Source organism: Passer montanus, unplaced genomic scaffold (assembly GCF_014805655.1).
Source record: "Passer montanus isolate IOZ18808 unplaced genomic scaffold, ASM1480565v1 scaffold1, whole genome shotgun sequence".
Classification (NCBI taxonomy): Eukaryota; Metazoa; Chordata; class Aves; order Passeriformes; family Passeridae; genus Passer; species Passer montanus.
In genome coordinates this window covers 12,406,038-12,424,095 of record NW_024356504.1, presented here as the reverse complement: position 1 = coordinate 12,424,095, position 18,058 = coordinate 12,406,038, and the positions used below count along the sequence as shown (strand labels likewise).

General features: G+C 36.9%; 1 protein-coding gene across 5 annotated transcripts in view; it reads right to left on the bottom strand.

Annotated features, from left to right (window-relative positions):
• The window catches only part of RBMS1 (RNA binding motif single stranded interacting protein 1), a 143,243-nt gene that overhangs the window by 23,453 nt on the left and 101,732 nt on the right, over positions 1 to 18,058 (bottom strand). For all 5 annotated transcript variants that reach the window (XM_039715694.1, XM_039715855.1, XM_039715762.1 and 2 more), the window contains exons 3-5: positions 16,456 to 16,514; positions 13,532 to 13,623; positions 2,468 to 2,625 (exon numbers count right to left, since the gene is read on the bottom strand). In XM_039715694.1, the coding sequence (XP_039571628.1) occupies positions 2,468 to 2,625; positions 13,532 to 13,623; positions 16,456 to 16,514 (309 nt within the window). The remainder of the gene's footprint in view (positions 1 to 2,467; positions 2,626 to 13,531; positions 13,624 to 16,455; positions 16,515 to 18,058) is intronic.

Sequence of the window (18,058 nt, the reverse complement as noted above, 5' to 3'; positions counted from 1 at the left end):
ATGCTGTCAGATCCAGACCTGACAGACTGGGCAGAGGGCTGGAGAGCCCCTGCTGGCCTGGGACAGCTCACCTGCAGTGAGGATGTGCCAGCCCCGACTGCCACCTTGGACTCAGTCACACTGAACGACTCAGATGTGCAATTACTACAAAATATCTTTTAAAAGAACTTTTTTGTAGCTGCCTGCAAGATGATGTTTGGTTAATGTTGAACAGATAATTTCTTTTCATTTTCTCATTAAGTTCTGTAATTCATATCCACAAATTAAGCCCCAGCAGCAAACAACCAGGGCTAAAAATTCCTAAGTCTTGGTATCTTTTTAATTCTGATATCCTTTCTGCACAGGCTGACAAAATACAAGCATAGATAACAACAAGTATCACCAAAAAGCCAGACCGAACAAGAGATTTTCCTAATGATTCCAAAAATATCTCTCAGAGAGTTTTCAGAAGTTCTGGATTATTGGATCTACATCAAAGAAATCTAATTTTTTTTTTTGTCTCACATGAAACAAACAATATAATTTAGTTTCAGACTCAAGTCTGGACTTGATAAAATACATTACTCCCTATTAACCTAATAAAAGTTTCCCAAAGGCAAGAAATTAAAATATTTATTTAATGTCTACAGGTTTCTTGGAAAATTTTAACTTTAATTAATTATCTAAGAATTTTTCAATACAATAAAAATGTTCACCTTGTAGAAGGAAAGAAGTTCTAATTAGCTACAAAAGCAATACTTATCCTATAACTTACGTATATTATATTTATATACACAAATGAACGCTTACATAAAAATAACTTCACTCATGTATCTATAAAACACAAAATGCATAATAGAGAAACATTGAGAAAGCACTTTAAAACTATTCTATTTTAATTTCTTCAATACAAGTGAGGTTCTGGATACACACAAGTCTTTTTGACTTTTGCATATGATTCTAGAACACTTCCAGCTACATTAAAAAAATATATCCTACCACATTTCCTACCATACCACTGATTCAAGGTAGAGGTGGTAAACAAGTTTATGGAGAAGAGACTGAATGAAAGCAAAATGCCAACTGAATTTTATAGTGGGTGTTAGTGGATTCCAACCTTCACAGTACCAAAAAGTGAAAGCTACATATACAACACATATATATTAATGAAATTAAAATGCCCAGTTAATTTTACCTCACTTGTCCATTTTTTTAAAGGGGACAGGAAGAAATTTTAGCAAAGCCCAAACTCGCTTGTTTTCCCCTCTTAAATAGTGAATATTGTTCTATTATTTCTAATTTTTTTCCTTTGTTATACCTTCTTGAAATTTGATAGTTCAACAAGCATATGAAGCTGGGGGTCAGCAGGCTGGTGGGGGGAGAGATTTAAAGAAAAGAAAAATAAAAATCACAGTGCCATGAAATATCCTCCAGCCAACTCACGGGAAAACCAATCCCTAAAAATTTTGGCCACATTAGGAGATAAATTTGTTCAGTCCTTTTCAGTGCACTAATTATAGATTCTGATATTTGTTCAAATACAGAGCTATTGTAATACTGGCTGAACATCTGAATTATTGAAATTTGATTTCAATAATTTTGAAATTTTATTATTTTTTGAGATTTTATATTTTAGAGAATACCAATTCTTTGCTTGAAGCATGTTTTTATTTTTGATAATAGAAACCATCAATTTAAAGCCTCTAAATTTTGATTGTTATACTAGGTTTAAAACAGGACTTACATAAATAAGTAAGCACAGAAAAAACTTTGATTAAGAGATCCCAAAAAAAGTAACTATATTAACTAGAGAAAAAAGTAGATTCATATGGACAGAATATTTAGGAGGTATTTACTAATTTATGGAAAATATTTGTTCTTGTTGATTTGGGTGAGATATTTGACTTAGCACACAAATATTTTAAGATGAGATTTACTGCAAGTGAATAAAAATATTTTCTTTCCCAGTTGACATCATGTTAATGAGCCTGAAAATTCAAAGGGCTGATGTTCAAAGGGCAATGATGAGTTCATTTTCTCCAAGGAACTAATGAAGAAAAACAGAAAAAAAAGTCTGGGGGTGGAGAAGGTTCTTCCTTCTGGTCTGCTGCCTGTGATTCAAACTTCTCGAGCCAGAAAAGTCACAGGAGAAGTCTCTGTGAAGCATCACGTAACCCTTGCTTACTGGCTCAGGGATAGAGGAGAAAGGAGAAGTACAGAAAAGGGAAGGAAGTGGTTTAGAGTGAATTCTTACTCTAGATAATTGTCCAGTAAGAGCAATAAATTTAGATTTAGCCATCTAAGCAAGATGAGACACAGCTCTACCAAAGGAGGAATTCACAAAACCCTGCTGGACAACTCCATTTCAATCTTCCTTCTCTTTACAGACTTTATAATTTCCGTAATTTCTGCCTTTTCCACCTATTCTTGCATTTTTAACCCAAACAAAGGAAGAAGGCTGCCAGCATGGCTAACAGCCCCGAGGTACCTTGCAAAGCCAACACCACGGCTTGTCCCGCTCGAGTCCCGCAGTATCCTGGTGGAGATCACCTGCCCAAAGGGCTTCAGCATGTTCTCAAGCTCCTGCTCGTCCATTGAAAGAGGCAGATTGGAAATGTATAAGTTAGTCGGGTCTTGTTCCTGTTGCTGAAAGAGAATTAAAACCAATTGTTATTGTTGGTGCCACTTACATTTTGAATTTAAAACAAACAATTGCATATGAATTCTGGCGCAGATTTTTGCTTCTCAGGCCCTTTGTAAAGGCTCCTCTTTCCAGTATTAGTGACCTCCATCTTCTGCCACTGCCTGCAGCATTCCTGAAAAAGTTCCCTTTATCCTATTACTGCTGACACAAACATTTTTAAGTAGAGATAAAGGTGAATAATTGACCAGTTTATAGTCCATGTTAAAACTCCATGTTTTGAATTTTTCTCAAAGGAAAAAAAAAAGTAAAAATGAGATAAAGGAAAGAAATTAGCAGACAAGAAATGCAAGAGTGGTAGAAAGTAGCACTAAGAAAGTTACATGTAAATTAAGAAGAGAAAAGTCTGGGATGACAATTGGAAAATAATAGGAGGGAAAAATGAGAAAATGGATTTAAGAATATGTACATTGCCATAATAATACCAAAATAATAGAGTGATATAGAAGCAAGTGGGACACTGTCATTGCCTTCCACACATGAGCATTTTTGACTTTTCACCAAACTTTTACGTTATACATTCAAACAATACAAAGGTCTTCCAAACACTTTCTCTAGGAACAGACAAAATGAGAGAGGAGGGCAGCCAGGAGATGAGCAATTAGGGAGAAGAAAAATGTAGCCACATTTTTGCCATTCCCCTGAACTTAGGTTATCACTACTTTGTGTTATCTGTGTATGTGCCATGAAATGACACCTCAAAGAAACCTTTTTTGTTGAAATTGATGATTTCCAGTGTTTGTTTACACACTTGCCAGCTGTGGCAAGGGACCACCTCTTTCACATTCTTGATCTACACTGATTGATTTGACATGGCCCGTAAAGTTGTGCAGAACTTTGATGTCACCACTGTCACCCTGGTATAAATTTAAGTCTCTGCAGGATGCCCACATTCAGTAGAACTTTTCTGGCATCAGCAGTGATATGATCTGAAATTAATTTTATTGATATACATATACAATTTTCATAGAATCACAGCATGGGTAAGGTTGGAGAGGACTGTGTCTGGTCATCCTAGATCACATTGCACAGGAGTGGATTCAGACAGTTCCTGGATGTCTCCAGTGAGGGACACTCCACAGTTTCTCTGGGCAACCTCTTCCAGTGCCCAAGCACTGCACAGGAAAGAAGCTCATCCTCATTTACTGGTGGAACTCCCTGTGTATCAGTTTCTGCCCATTGTCCTAACATATTTATTGGTCCCAACATATTTGATGGCATAGTCTACAATGTATTTTCCTTCTGTAAAAGAGGGCTGACTGGCTTGCAGAGAAGTTTGAATCAAACCAGACAACAAAAACAAAACCATATGAAAACACAACACTTGCCTCCTGCCATTAAAGCATTTCATAAAGTGATGGATGGTGATATCCTCTCATGCAGAACAGGCAGCAATTTGTCCTTAAGCCCCCCCCTCTATATTAATATCTCACTACTTTACACTAAAATTATGCCTATTGCATAATTTTATAACCTGCTATCTCAGATATCACCTCTCAGTTTGGGTTAGTTCTTCCTAGGAGGGGGAAAAAAAAAAGAAAAAAGAAAAGCTTTTGGCCTTGGGGGGAGGTCACACCTTTTAGGCACAGAAAGGAATTATCATGTTCCAAAACCAGTGAAAATTAAAAATGGGGAAGCAAATTCTAGGGGAAAAAACCTTTACTTATTTGCATTTTTACCCCAAGCCTCACATTCAGTTCAAATGAGTTAATGTTCTGAAGTTTTCCAAAGAGGTTTTTAAAAAAATTGGAATAAAAGTCCTATAGGAGAGAAATGTTCTTCCATTTCATCCTCCTGATGTGCATGCCTCTGCCACTGGTATGACTGTAATTCCCAGCCACACCAAAATCCCACATACCTTACAAATCAACCTTTCCCAAGTGTTGCCCTCATTGGCCCCTTTATGGTCCATTATAAATGGCATTTGATTACCCTGTACGATTTTTCTTTGGTTACCTAGTAGAGACATCCCCCTTCCTAAACAACACTGAATCTACACAGTACACAGACAAGTTTGGGGTTCAAATTATCTTATCATACCTGAATCCTTTTTCCTATTAGAAAAATCAACAGAAGGAGAAGACAAGAAAATGGATTCACTGTGAGGCCATAGCTGCCATTAATATTAATTGCTGGGCAGCATTACAGTAGTTACATCTTGACATTCAGCTCAAATTTCCTCAGGCAGGAATGTGAGATGAAGAACAGCTTTCACAGTGTTAGAACTGGTTTGTTACTTAGATAGTATTAGGCAATTTTGTTTTGCACCTTGAGATGTGTAGGCTTAACTTCCTTCTTTAATGAGTTATATTAGCAAAAGCTTTAAAGGAAGTTTCAGGCATTAGCATTACAAAATTGCACTTGCAGCCATAGCAAGATTTTCTGAAATTCCAATTAGTATTTGAAATTAAAAGTTCTGATGTTTTACTTTTTATTATAGGCTGTAAAATATATTGCAGGCGAATATCCTAAAACTTCCCTAAATAATCTAAAACAGTCTACCAGCTGGAAAGTCAGACTTTTTGCATATTTTTATTTAATTTCCTAATGTTTTTATTCTAGAATAACAGAAAAGTATTCTCATTAAAAACTCTAACATTTGAAAGATAAAAAAGGCCTCATTTTGTTCACAGTAGTAACTGTGTAATTTACATGCTGAAAACAAAAAACAAAAGAACAAAAACCAACCAACCAACAGATTAAATTCAGAATCACCCAACAGAGAAAGAAATTCAGTAAATGCAGAAACTCAGAGAACCTGTTCAGCTGAGTGGGTAGAGCACACTCCCCTTCTCTCAGGCTCCTGTTGCAGCCCAGGGCTTACCAGACTCCCACACTATCCTGGCACTGCATTCAGGATGAAACCATGAACTTTCCCTGCCAAGAGGGGGACAAGGACCTGCTGCCATTCACTGCACATGCTGGGCATTAGATGCTTGTACTCACCCACCTCCCAGAGAAAACTTCCTGCCACAAAATCATGTAACACTACTGCTAGGGAAGGCAGTGCTGCACTTCGGAAGAATATTAGCAACTTCAACACTAACCCACATTACAAAGCTCTTGGGGAAAAAAGAGAAAAAAAGAAGTGCATCTGTGGAAATGGTTCTAAGGAAATTGTTTTCTCTGAACAGAAAGCATTATGTGATGGAAAAATTTTACTTGTGGCCCATGAAACAATCTGTATTTTGCATTATTAATTACTGGGGTTTGGTCAGGTACATGCTGAATGGCTGAGTGGAAACTACCACTGTTTTCCTGACCCTATCTCCACATCAGTCTAGCTCAGCCTGAATACTCCCAGGGATTCAGTTACTTCTGGTTTGATTTTTTGATGGAACACACAGACCACAGCAGACAAAGGGGAGTTTGAAGACACTTCTAAACATGTCCATAGCTAGAACTGGTAAAGATGGAAGGCACAGGAGGGAAACAAAAAGAAAAAAAGCTGCCTACAGATGAGGATGTCTCACTGAAATCCTGGAATACAACTAGAAATTTCTTCCATCTGTAATTCTTCCAGCAAAATAGTTGAGATGCCAACAAACACATTCCACAGTGCATTGAGGTGGTATCTGCACTGCAGGTGCAAACCCACGGCCACCCTGGGGAACAGCAGCAGTTCAGCTCTAAGGATAAATCACAGAGCCACAGAATATCTCAAGTTGGAAGGGACCCATAAAGATCATCAAGTCCAACTAGGTCAGGACAGATTAATTTAATTCACTTCTTCACTTTTCAAGAAAAGAAAGAGACTGCCACTGGTTCACAAAAGGGCTCATTTACAACCCTTACTATTGCTGGCATAGATGCAAACCAAGACTGAACTTTTTCTAGAGTGCATTTGGAATTTTATACAGTTTGACAGTGGAAGATTTATACCAATTAATATGCAAAACACATCCTCTCTTCCTTGAATAACTTATTTCACCATGCAGCTCCTGTCATGTCCAGCAGGCTACTAAACCTTGAAACAGATATCTGGGTACATTTTGAGAGATTGTAAGCAGCAAGTTAGCTCCTTCCCCTTGAAACACGCTGAATTTCCAAGCTGACTTTCAAACGGCAGCCACAACTAGCATTCTCCTTCTGTCTCTGTGCTGTCTTACACAGAAGGCACTGCACAAACAGATGTTTGCCTTTATACAAGATTTTGTCATGGCAAATGGTTACAGGTTAACAGTTAAAACTCAGAAAGTTAGGAGAAAGAAAAAATATTTAAGTCATCCCTCTCTCTCTCGGGCAAGCAGGAGTTTAATACTCTAAGTTCTGTGAATTTTTTCTTTACCAAAACCTGTCTCACCACTGCTTAATTCACAGTGTTATTACTATTCTGTCTCAGAAGAGAAAAAAAATTCCTTTGATATCTGAGTTTTTAATTCCTCTTCTGGAGTTAAGGAAAAAAAAAAAAGTGAAACCAGGGAAAATACATTCCAACTCAGCTCAAACCTTGCCTTTACACTGTAATAATTCTTAGGATTTAAAGGTAGGTGTTCCTCTGCTTAAAATCCATGAAATTGTATAAGCCACTTTCCCCTTATACACCTTAAATATCTTGAAATTATTTGCACTATTTAATGGAAATTATCAAAAAGATTTACTGAAGTCAGTGTGAAGTTCTCTAATTTTGGGCAGCAAGCCTCCATTAACATATAATCTGAATATATTTTTCTGAATTCTATACAGTTTAAGAAAACTGCTTAATTTGAGTGTCTTCATATCTCATGCAGGATTTTCCTTAGTTAACAGGTCCTAAAGATCATGTCATCAAAAATGACAGGAATGATCAACTGTTAATATTTATTTCTGCAGAAAGAGGTAACCAGGATTCCTACATAATGTGAAGTGCTATACCATCATCTGAAAGAAATTAACAAAAACCTCCCTGTGCGTGTGGAATTGTTCCTAAATTGCTAGCAAGAAACTTGGCAAAAGGCAAGGACATCTGTTTTGTGTTGCTCTGTGTAAGGTCAGAGTGAACAGATAGCCATTCACAAACATGTGACTAGGCACTGCTCACAGCAAGGAAGATCCTCTCCCTGATAGGGAAGGGATTAAATGCTTGTCTGCCTTCGTATAGATACTACTTCAAAATTCACAATTGGCCAGTGTCTCACTGAAATATGTCTGTTTTAGCCACAGTTTTAATGCTGTCTGACCACAGACTGTTAACAACACAATTCAGGGAAAAAATCACTGCCATAATCTTCACTAGTTCTCCAGAACTGCATATGATTAATACACTAAGCATTTAAATTTATTTTTACAGGCACATCTGTATTAAGAAAAAGAATTTAACTGCAATAAGCTTTGTGATCTATCACTTCATTAATACATTCCTTTTGTATTTCTCAGTGATTTTTGCTTTCCCTTTGCTAGAAGGGCAGGAAGGTGCTCCCTGGGAGCCCTGAGTGAGCCCACCACAGCTCAAAAGAAGGCATCAGACCCTTGTCAGAACAAGCCAAGCACACCTTAGCAAGTGAGATAAGACTTTTGTGGGTTGAAGCTCTTTACTCAAGGCAAGTGTTTGTTAGCTGTTTATTTAGTGCACTTGCAATTCCTGAAGTGACAGTCATGTGGCTCCCAGGTAAGCAAAATTTGGCTTACCTTCAATTTATTTTATAATTACTTTTAAGAACTTTTATGATTATAAGGAGATAAATTTATTACATTAATTTAAAATCTGTTACAGTAAGATTTAATACTATTACCTTCAAAAAGTAGTACAAACTAGGTAGAAAGAAAACTTTTCAAGACAGTTGCTAAAAACTGCTGTAGAAATCTGTAGAAATCTGCTTGAGAGACAGTTTGCCTGTCATCTGTTCTTTGGCATTCCGAAGTCCAGATGCAGAATAAAAAAATTGCAACATACCTACCTTTTCCAGTTAGATTGAGTGCACTAGCTACCATGGTAACCTAAACTACTTTTCTTACTTTGCTCTGTAGGAATGAAAACTGATTTAATTCTCCAGAAGGTTGTCACAGTGAAGACAAGTACTATAAGCAATACATTACTGAACTTCAAAAAAGTTATCTGTTTCTCATTTTGCTCAATTATAACCATCTTCTTCATCAGAGACATAAAGGAAGAGCTGCCTTCAATACATTATGCTTATTATCTGTGGAAAAGCCTTGATTTCTGTTACAGAGATGAGGACAAGCAGCTAAGCAGCTTTTCCCTCCCAGAGTTCACACTTTATATGATATGACTATTCATCTTTTCCAAACACACTTGGGAAAAAAGTCACCTAGAGAAAATTTAAAGTGTAAGAGCTTAGGAAAGAAAGATAAAACTACCTGCACTGGAGAATACATCACAATTCTGCCTTAGTAACCATGAGTGAAAAATATTAAGATTGTAAATTCAGGTCATCTCTGCACTCCAGAGGATCAACATGAACCCAGACAATGGGCTCATATTCATCCTAAGCTAAAACCTACCCCCACATAACAAGTTTCAGAATTTGATCTGATGCTTTGATGGCCTGTAGACCACTCCAGAAAACACAAATTCTGTCTTAAGAATTACAGAAATCAATATGTGATGGGAGAACATTCTTTACATTGTCAGCACATTGTTATTCAAACAAGAAACAATTGTTAAGTTTGCCCTAATTTTTTGCACAAGCTAAAAATATTTGAAAGTATTTAGTGATAACTTAATGTGAGAGCTAATACAAATAAGCAGGACCACACTTCATTGTGTCAGCGGAAGCGAACACTTTAAGGAGGAGGAAATTGTAACATTATGAATCTGAATCCTAAGTCCTAAAAATGTGCAACTCTGGGGAAATCTTTGAATGGATAAACAGTGAGTCTTCCCACAAAAATGCACATTAGTACATAGAACAGCATTCCTTGGCTCAAATTAACAAGTCTCACTGACCACAGAAATCTTCCATGCCCATGGACTACTTTCATGGCTTCTATTGTAAGTAGCATATATTTTCTAGGGGTTGTGCTTCCATAGGAAAAAAAACTCCAGGAAAACAGAAACCGAAAAATATTGAATATGAACCATTTAAGTCATAAATTATCTTGAGTATCTTACAGTGAAGGTGTACATATAGAAGAGCTACAATCTCAGGAGAGAGAGAATTGAAGAGACAGGAGAAGACAAGGTCTTCAACAACAAAATGCAGAGCATCAGGGTCATTGAGTCCATCACAGCTGTGTTGGACTTGGATGGCCTAAACAATTTTACATACTACACTGATTTTAAACACATGGTTGAAGTTCAATTGTGAGAAAGTCCATTAACACTTCTTGTGATGTCTAAAGTACACTGGAAGCTCTTTGCAAAAAGTGGCAGTAATTCCTTATGTAGATATAAGGCTTTCATTATTATCTCAGAAATCTGTCAACCTACCAGGAGATGGACAATCTGGTTGTACAAATGTCTCTGCCAGGCCAGGAAGGAGTTAACACTCAGTGAAGTCTGAGCTGGCAGAGCCACAATGGTATTCTAGCTGGCTTGTGCAGTTCTACATTGCTGTCAGTATAATTTAGATGTACTCTTGCTGACTTTATCTGGGCTGCAAACACAATGATTCTCTTCCTGTCTTAAGTTTGCTAGACAGATGAGAAGCAATGTGGTTTTTATTAACCATTCTTACTTAGTAGCTCTTTTTTACCTTTTATGTTTATACATTAGTTTATATCCAGAAAGTAAGAATTAGTCAACTTTCCACTTGAAACAGTTGCTTCAGTAGCTACAGTTGAATTCAGTTAACACCATTTGATGAAACAAAACTTGGTCTGAGCAGTGATTTGGATGCTTTATGTTAACCTCAAAGTCAAAAGCCTATGAGAATTTAGGAGTCTGACATCTCCATAGCATTTACACCTCACCATTTCTAAAACATCCTTACACAGTCTCAGCATTTTAAATTTCCATTCAAATACCAATATATAGCTCATTTTCTGTGTGCATCTATCTTCCTATACACAAAGTCCCTTTCTGCCTGCTCTCAATAATGTAGAAACCTAGAGTTACCTCACTTTTACTTGTGGGGTGGTGGGAAGAGAAGAGAGTTCTCAGAAGAATCACTCTGACAGCAACCACAACTTTTTTAACAAACAAAATTGTCAGAGCTTTTCAATACTACTACTAATCTTACCTAAGACTGCACAGCTCTACAAAATCACAGCTTTTGAACTTATGATTCTTTGGATATAATCACTTCTCTAGGTGCAAGAACATACTCTAAGAAAATGAATTTTGATAAATTAAAAGGAATCAGTAGCAAAACATAGCAAGTGGGATTTTTTTCAAGTCAGATCAACTTGGAAGCAGACTGCTAAATGTAGCATGATTTTACCCCATGGATAGGAAATAATAACAATAATCATCATCATCATCATAGTCATAATCATAATGTAATTCACTACTTAATATTTTTAAAAACAATATAACTGTAATTTGAAGTTACCTCTACAAAACAGCAAAAATTTTAACATATAAAAATCAGAACCACTTCCACTAAAGTAGGATTTACAAATGAACTTGCTGACGTGAGTAGTTTTTATCTCACTGACCTAGAGCTACAGCAGGACACTGCAAAAAGGACTTTATGGCAGCCAGAGTCAGAACGTGGCTCCAGCAAGAACATTTTCCTCCCTGTTCAGCTGCTGTGGGTCAGGAACCGTGTCTGGGAGGGTGAGAGCACTGAGGAATGGTGCTGCTCCTCACACCCTGGGCACAGAGTAATTACGACACCTTCCCATGGATCAATCACCCCAACAGGCATGGATTTCCTCTTTGAAACTGCAGCAGCTGTGGCGGTCAGTAAGGAAATCAGTTGCCCAGAAAGGCAGGAAACTCCTCAAATCCTTCTCTGGGACACTCAGGCTTAAGTCTGAAGCAGTGTCACTGCAGGACCCCCACCATGGCACAGGTGGTCACATGGAAAAGGATAAAACACTAAACACAAAACCACAAACTTTTATACTGTTTTGCACGTGAAGGGTGGGATTTGCAAATCTTGCCCAAGCAACTGTGACTGGCCATTCCCAGTTTGAAGCATCTAAGTAGAGTTAGGATTTTTCAGACAAAAAGAGCAGCATTGCCCAGGGTGGGGGAAAATCCAATGGCTCAAAACAGACAAAAATCAAAGCACTCAAACTCATAGTCACTAGTGACTGTTTGTTGTGGTACTGTTCATTGGGCTGGTTTTGGGGTTGGTCTTTTTAATAATTCAAAACATTCTCTCTATGTTAAGAAGCAGAACAAGTTTCACTGGAATGCAAAACTCATAGTTACAGGTTTCCCACAGGTCATCAAGCTTGACACAGGGTCAGAAAAATACCCAAATCTTTGGGATATTTTGATGTACATTATTTCATTAATGTTAACAAAAATAAATATTACCAATCTTGCAACTGTCAGAGGAAATGAGTCAGAAATTTATACTATAAAAGAGATTAAGAAACTATTCATTAGGTTACTATAGTTAATTATTAGAGCTTCTCCATCTACTCAAGAAAACAATTAAATCAGACATCAAAGTTCATTAAGAAAATGAATTTACATTATTTCAAAATCTCTTTTTGCCCCTCCTACCTAGATATCATATTCATAAGACGGCAGACAGAACTTTGAAAAATCTGGGATATATTTTAAAGTGATCACCTGAAACCTAAAGATTTAATAAATGGCCTTTATTAAGCATACATAAAACCTCGTAAAAGGGAAAAAATCCAAGTGTTTTCCAGTAAGCATGTATGTTTGTGTCATGGCTGTAATGAAACACGCATTAAGTATGAAACATATGGTTTCCATTTTGTTGCCCTGGAATTCATCCAAAGACATTTATGTTGTTAGCTTAACTGTTCTCTTTAGCTGAGAAGCTGTGGAAAATATCTCATCTGAAAAAAATCTGTACCTAGTGGATAACTATAAAAGATTTGCTAGATTTTTAGCAGACTACTTTAATAAAAGAGCCTCTGAGATTACCAGATTTTAGGTTTTTAAAATTAGTATATAATTTTCAAACTAAAAACAAATTTGCTTAAAGAGGTACCAGAATCCTATCAACAGATTATACTGGTAATATTTTCTTTAGTTAACAAATTTGTAGAGGTGTTTATGGCTCTCTTTTGGAACCAGGCCATCTGACCCAACAAGAATGCAGATGGTATCATTACTAAAATATCATCTTCTTAATTTCATAAAAGAGCACTGAAGATTGTCTGAAGATCACATCTGGCTAATAAGCTGGTTCGGAGGCAAGGTTCATTAAAAATTAGAGAAAAAGAAGATAGCTTTCATTCTCTTTTTTAATAATTCCTGGATTTGCCTTAATACAAAAATAGGTCAGCTAAGAGCTGGCTAAGAACTTCAAAGTATCTATCATGAATGCTCAGATTCAAATTTGACTTATATTAGCAGAAAATATACTAGAAATAGGCTGAAAAATAGTTCAAAGGTTAAATTTTGCCATGGTATACTTAAAAATAATCCCTAAATCACAAGGCTTCTAACCTCAGCAAGAAACAGAATCTATTAAACCTTTCATACCTTTGTGCTGTAAATCAATTCATTAAGCCTGCTGTAGTTTTTACAAACCATTGCTCAACTTTTGTTTGATGAAGCCAATGGAAAAGAATAAATTGATAAATGCAATGAGATCAGTTTGGAGACTTTACAATTTCATGCTTTATTTAATTAGTTGAGATTATTTGGGATATGGCAGACAAAACTCTTCATTTTATTACCTTAATAATCACATGGTTTGAGGACTGTGCTCTAAGTAAAGAGCCCTGCAGCTGGAAACTCCACACTGCCCTTGTTGTACAAGCTTGTTCACCTTCACAACCCCCTGCAAGAATTAGCTGGTTATGTTAACTCACCTTTGCCATCTGTGCTTGGACTCCACTGGCCTTTAAAGCAGAAACTGCCTTCTGAGCAGCTGCTGGGCTGTCAAAGTCAACAAAACCATAACCTGAAAGAGAAAACATCATTTTGTTAACAAGACAGCAACCAGCTTACAAACAAACATTTCATGGCCAACAGTTATGCTACTGGCATGGTTATTTAATACAGTTTTCTTGTTGTTTAAGAGGGACAATTTGTACTCCAGGTCGTCAGGTGTCCCCCACCCCTAAAAACCTAACAAAGTTCTTGAACCTTGAACTGGTTGAACCTTGAATCTTCCCTAGTGGAACAAATCCATTTCCATGTCCATTCATTATAAGAATTTTGGCCAAACTGTTAACAAGCAGTACAGTGCTTTGCTTTCTATTATCTGGTGTGTAACTTCAAACAGCAGATTATTTCAGAGATCACCAAATAAAGCATCATCTGTTAATTTTTCTGAAGTAAATTCTTATTCCAGTTTGAATAAATGACAAGTAAGTCTGTAAGTTACGTTTTGTTTATTCAAAATTGGGAGAGGAATTTAGTTTGAAGAACACACATCTAACCCTTTTTTTGGTAAATTACTTATCTCACTGTATATACATAAAAGACAGTTAAATTTAAAAGTGAGTGAAAACCCACCTTCAGTGAAACCAAATGGTTTTTCCTATTATTGAAAGAATGTGAAAAACTGGTCTGAAAGCATATTCTATGCCATATATGCAATCTTTAAATATGAGAATAAGTTCAACATCAATTGAAACAAATTCCATATATTTGCAATAACAGCTTTTCTTATTCTGAACAAGAACATGGAACTAAGGGATTCCAGGATGTCCAAATTGCAATATACCCTGGCCTTAACAGACACTGACCTTACAGGCTGGGATTTTTAATCCAGCCTGGGAATTGGAGGCTCAAGGCTCACCAAGAGGCAGTCAGAGTTTGGAAGCTACTTCCACTAGATGCTATTGCAAACCTCATTATGCATTTTTCAATCCCGCTCTTTTCCACCAGTGAGCTGTCCAAGTATTAATAAAATCCCTTTCCAGAGTTAAAGCTGGGGTAAAAGAAAACAAAAAAACCCCAACAATTAAATAACCTCTGGAGGAGTAAAAAATGGAAATATTTCTTCAAAATATATTACAATTCTCTTACAATATATCTATACTGAGAAAAGGTTGTCTAATGTTATGAGAGAGCTTTAAAGCTCTTACTTTACTCAGGAAAAACAACTCAAGCATCCTTGTACATCAGTGCAAGCTTATTTATGCTGCCAAGAAGCTGAAGAAAGCAGCATATTGTTTTGTGTAACACGTGGCGGCGAGGATTGTTAAATCCTGACATGAAACAAAGTGAATTAGTTCATATCAAGTTTTGTGCTGCCAAGGCAAGACTAACTTGCCATACCCCAAACTAGCTCTCCACACCCATGGCAGCCTGGGTTATCACCAACACGCTGCAGGGTGCAACATCGACAAAGTTACATACTGACACCAAGCATGCCATCAAAGCTGGTTTTGCCACCTTCCAGATGATATAGAAACTCAATTGCTTGTTGTTCCAGTTAGTTTAAACCCTATGGTGTGTTTTTTGGCAAAAGCCAGAGATGCTGTCAATCTTTTGGTTAAATTCCAGTTAGATATTTACATTCTGCCTATTTATGTTCCCATTGCAATTGCAGCGACACGCAGAGAGCTTCTCTGGAGCCTTACCTTGCAGTGTACTGTCACAACAGGCTGCTAGCTACTGCTTTTCATCAGTGAGATTTAAATTCTGTATTGAAAAAGCCATCTTAAATCTCTTTAAGAATTAATCTGAGAATTTCTGTATCTCTGAAAGGACTACTGAACACTTCAGGAACTGACAGAATGGACAGGCTAAATCCGGTAAGTGCAATCATAGGCATTAACTAATTAAAATAATTGAAAAGGGCATCTCCCCTTTCCTAGTCACAATGACATCTGCATACAAGCTAGGAAAAAATTTTCTAAACATTTCAGTTTCTGAACTGTCAGTTCCTCTTCAATTTGCTTAAGATGGGGAATTGAGCAGCTATGTCTCTGCACTGCTTTCAAGTTCTGCACAAAAGCTTTCTCTTAATTAATGATGAACTCTCCTCCCTCTGCCTATCAGCGTTCTGCTTGTTCATGGGCATTATGTTTATTAACACTGCTCAATCAGCTGACTTAATATTTCACTTTGCTTAGGAAATATTCCCTTCGTTGTAAAAAATTAAAGTCTGAAATCTGGTATTTCAGTGTCTGCCACCACACCTTCTCCCACCACAATCATGCTGGGATCTGAATTGCTGCAATTGCAGTGAGTGGTGAAAATCCATGAACTGATATATTCTGCTTATCTAGAAGACTTCTAATTTTTTTTTCCAGCTGCAATTACTTCATTGAAAATGAACCCTCTCTTTGCTCCCAATACATTCAATAGAATATAACAAAACACAATTAGAGTACTGGAACATGTAATTAAGTGCTGCTTCAAGCTACACTAATCAATGGAGCTTATTTCCACAATGTGTAATTTTTTAAGATGCTTAGTTTAGTTGAATGGTCATCTGCAAGCTTCCCCAGTTTCTCCAGGCAAAAGGGGAAAAGCTGCTTTTAACTCCATTTTTGTTTTTAAAATAGAGATGAGCTGCCAGCCAGCACTGTGCATGTCAGCTCCACTCTGGCTTGGCTGCGCCACCGACACCGGCTGCCTGCCAGCTCCACTGGAGGCAAATGCACTGAATACACCAACCACCAGCAAGAATAAAACTCACTTAGGAGCAAGAATGGGAAAAAAAAAAACCCAAACCAAACCAACAAAGGTAAAATGAACTTAAAATACAACATTAACACAATTCATAGATTCAGTTATGGCTTTCAGAGGAACACAGTATAAAGGAAAATAAACATACCTTTGCATTTGTTTGTAGTCTTGTCCAAAATAGCCTTCGTGGATACAATTTTCCCATACCTAAAATGTATTATACATGTGTAAGGAAATTGAGAAAAGAACATCCTCTTATAACAAACACACAAATCACTTTATTTTATATCCTAGTACCCTTTGCTCTATGCAAAATGAAACAATTTATATAGACTATAATTATGGAATGCAAACCCATACATAGATGGAAGTGACAAAGAAATCAACAATTTCAAGCACAATCTTGTTCAATATTCTCAGTGGCACCACAGAATAAGCCAGAAAACAGTGCTTTATAGAAAAGAATTCCAGGCAGTTAAAATCCTGGTATGTATAAAACAACATGTTATAGATTTAAGCTGGGACTCTCTCAGTGTACAGACCAGTTAAAGCAGACCAATTGCCTTGTCAGTGGTAGGCTTGCTTGCTAGCACAGTATGGAAAGAGAAAAAAGAGAGAGAGAGAGAAAATCCCAGTAAGACCCCAACTGACAGACACAAAAATATTACATCTGATTTAATATCATTCTGTTCTGGAATGTGACAAGTGGAAGATTCATGAAAGCTGATCAACAAAGTCGGCAAAAAAAAATCTGTACATTTCTGTAAATATAAGCAATTTCAACTAAAACAAAAACATCCCTCAGGAAAGTTTCAAGTTTCTTTTTCTTATTGCCAGTTTCTCAGCTTCTCAGTACCGGGTAAGCCCAGTCTGCTATGCAGCCCAAAGGTGAGCACACAGAGATCTCAGCAACTAAGCTTGAGCAGCAATCCCAGGTATAAGAACAATGACTGTTTCTGAAGCACTCTGAAAAGTTTATCAGAATTAGGTATCTTGATCATTTTTAGAGTAGAATTTGTTCCTGCTTGCAATTTTCCTTGGAATAAAAATCCCACTTTCAATTTAAAACCAGCAATTCTCTTGGCCTGCATATGGAGCACAGGTTTCCCAAGCTCCTTCCCACATCCCCTCTGTTTGGTTGTCGATGACACTTGTTAGGGTGCCCTGAGCATGGAAGAGAAAAATGATGCAAAAGGAGTTTGCTTTGACTTGAGAACATAATGTAACTTACTACACTAACAGGTATACCTATGCACTGAGCCTCTATTGGTAAGAGGCTCTTTATCACTGTACAAGAACCCAGAATTATGAGAAGTGTTATCAGTATATGAAAGGGGAATTTGGGGAAAAATGAACTTTTGTCGTCTTACCTACTAAATAGAACTTCAACAGAGTGAGTATAATTTCAAAACATACTATGTCAAAAGACCTAATTCTATTTCTGCAGTAGCTGATTAGTCTTAAAAATTCTTCAAAATATATTAGAAGGCTAAGAAATTAAGCTTAGTTGGTTAAGAGTACTCAATTAACTGTTCACTTGCAAAGTGACAGTTATTCAAAGGCAAACCCTATTCACAAAGTACTTTCCCCACAAAGAGCATTTAAATACACCTTTCAGTAGAGCTATCACTCTTTGTGACCAATTTCAAGACTCTGCTGTTTATGCAATAGTTATTGGATGGCTTCAAATAACTGCAAGGGAGTAAACCCAGGACACAATCGATGAGGTGGGTGCTTCCTTCTTTTATCTG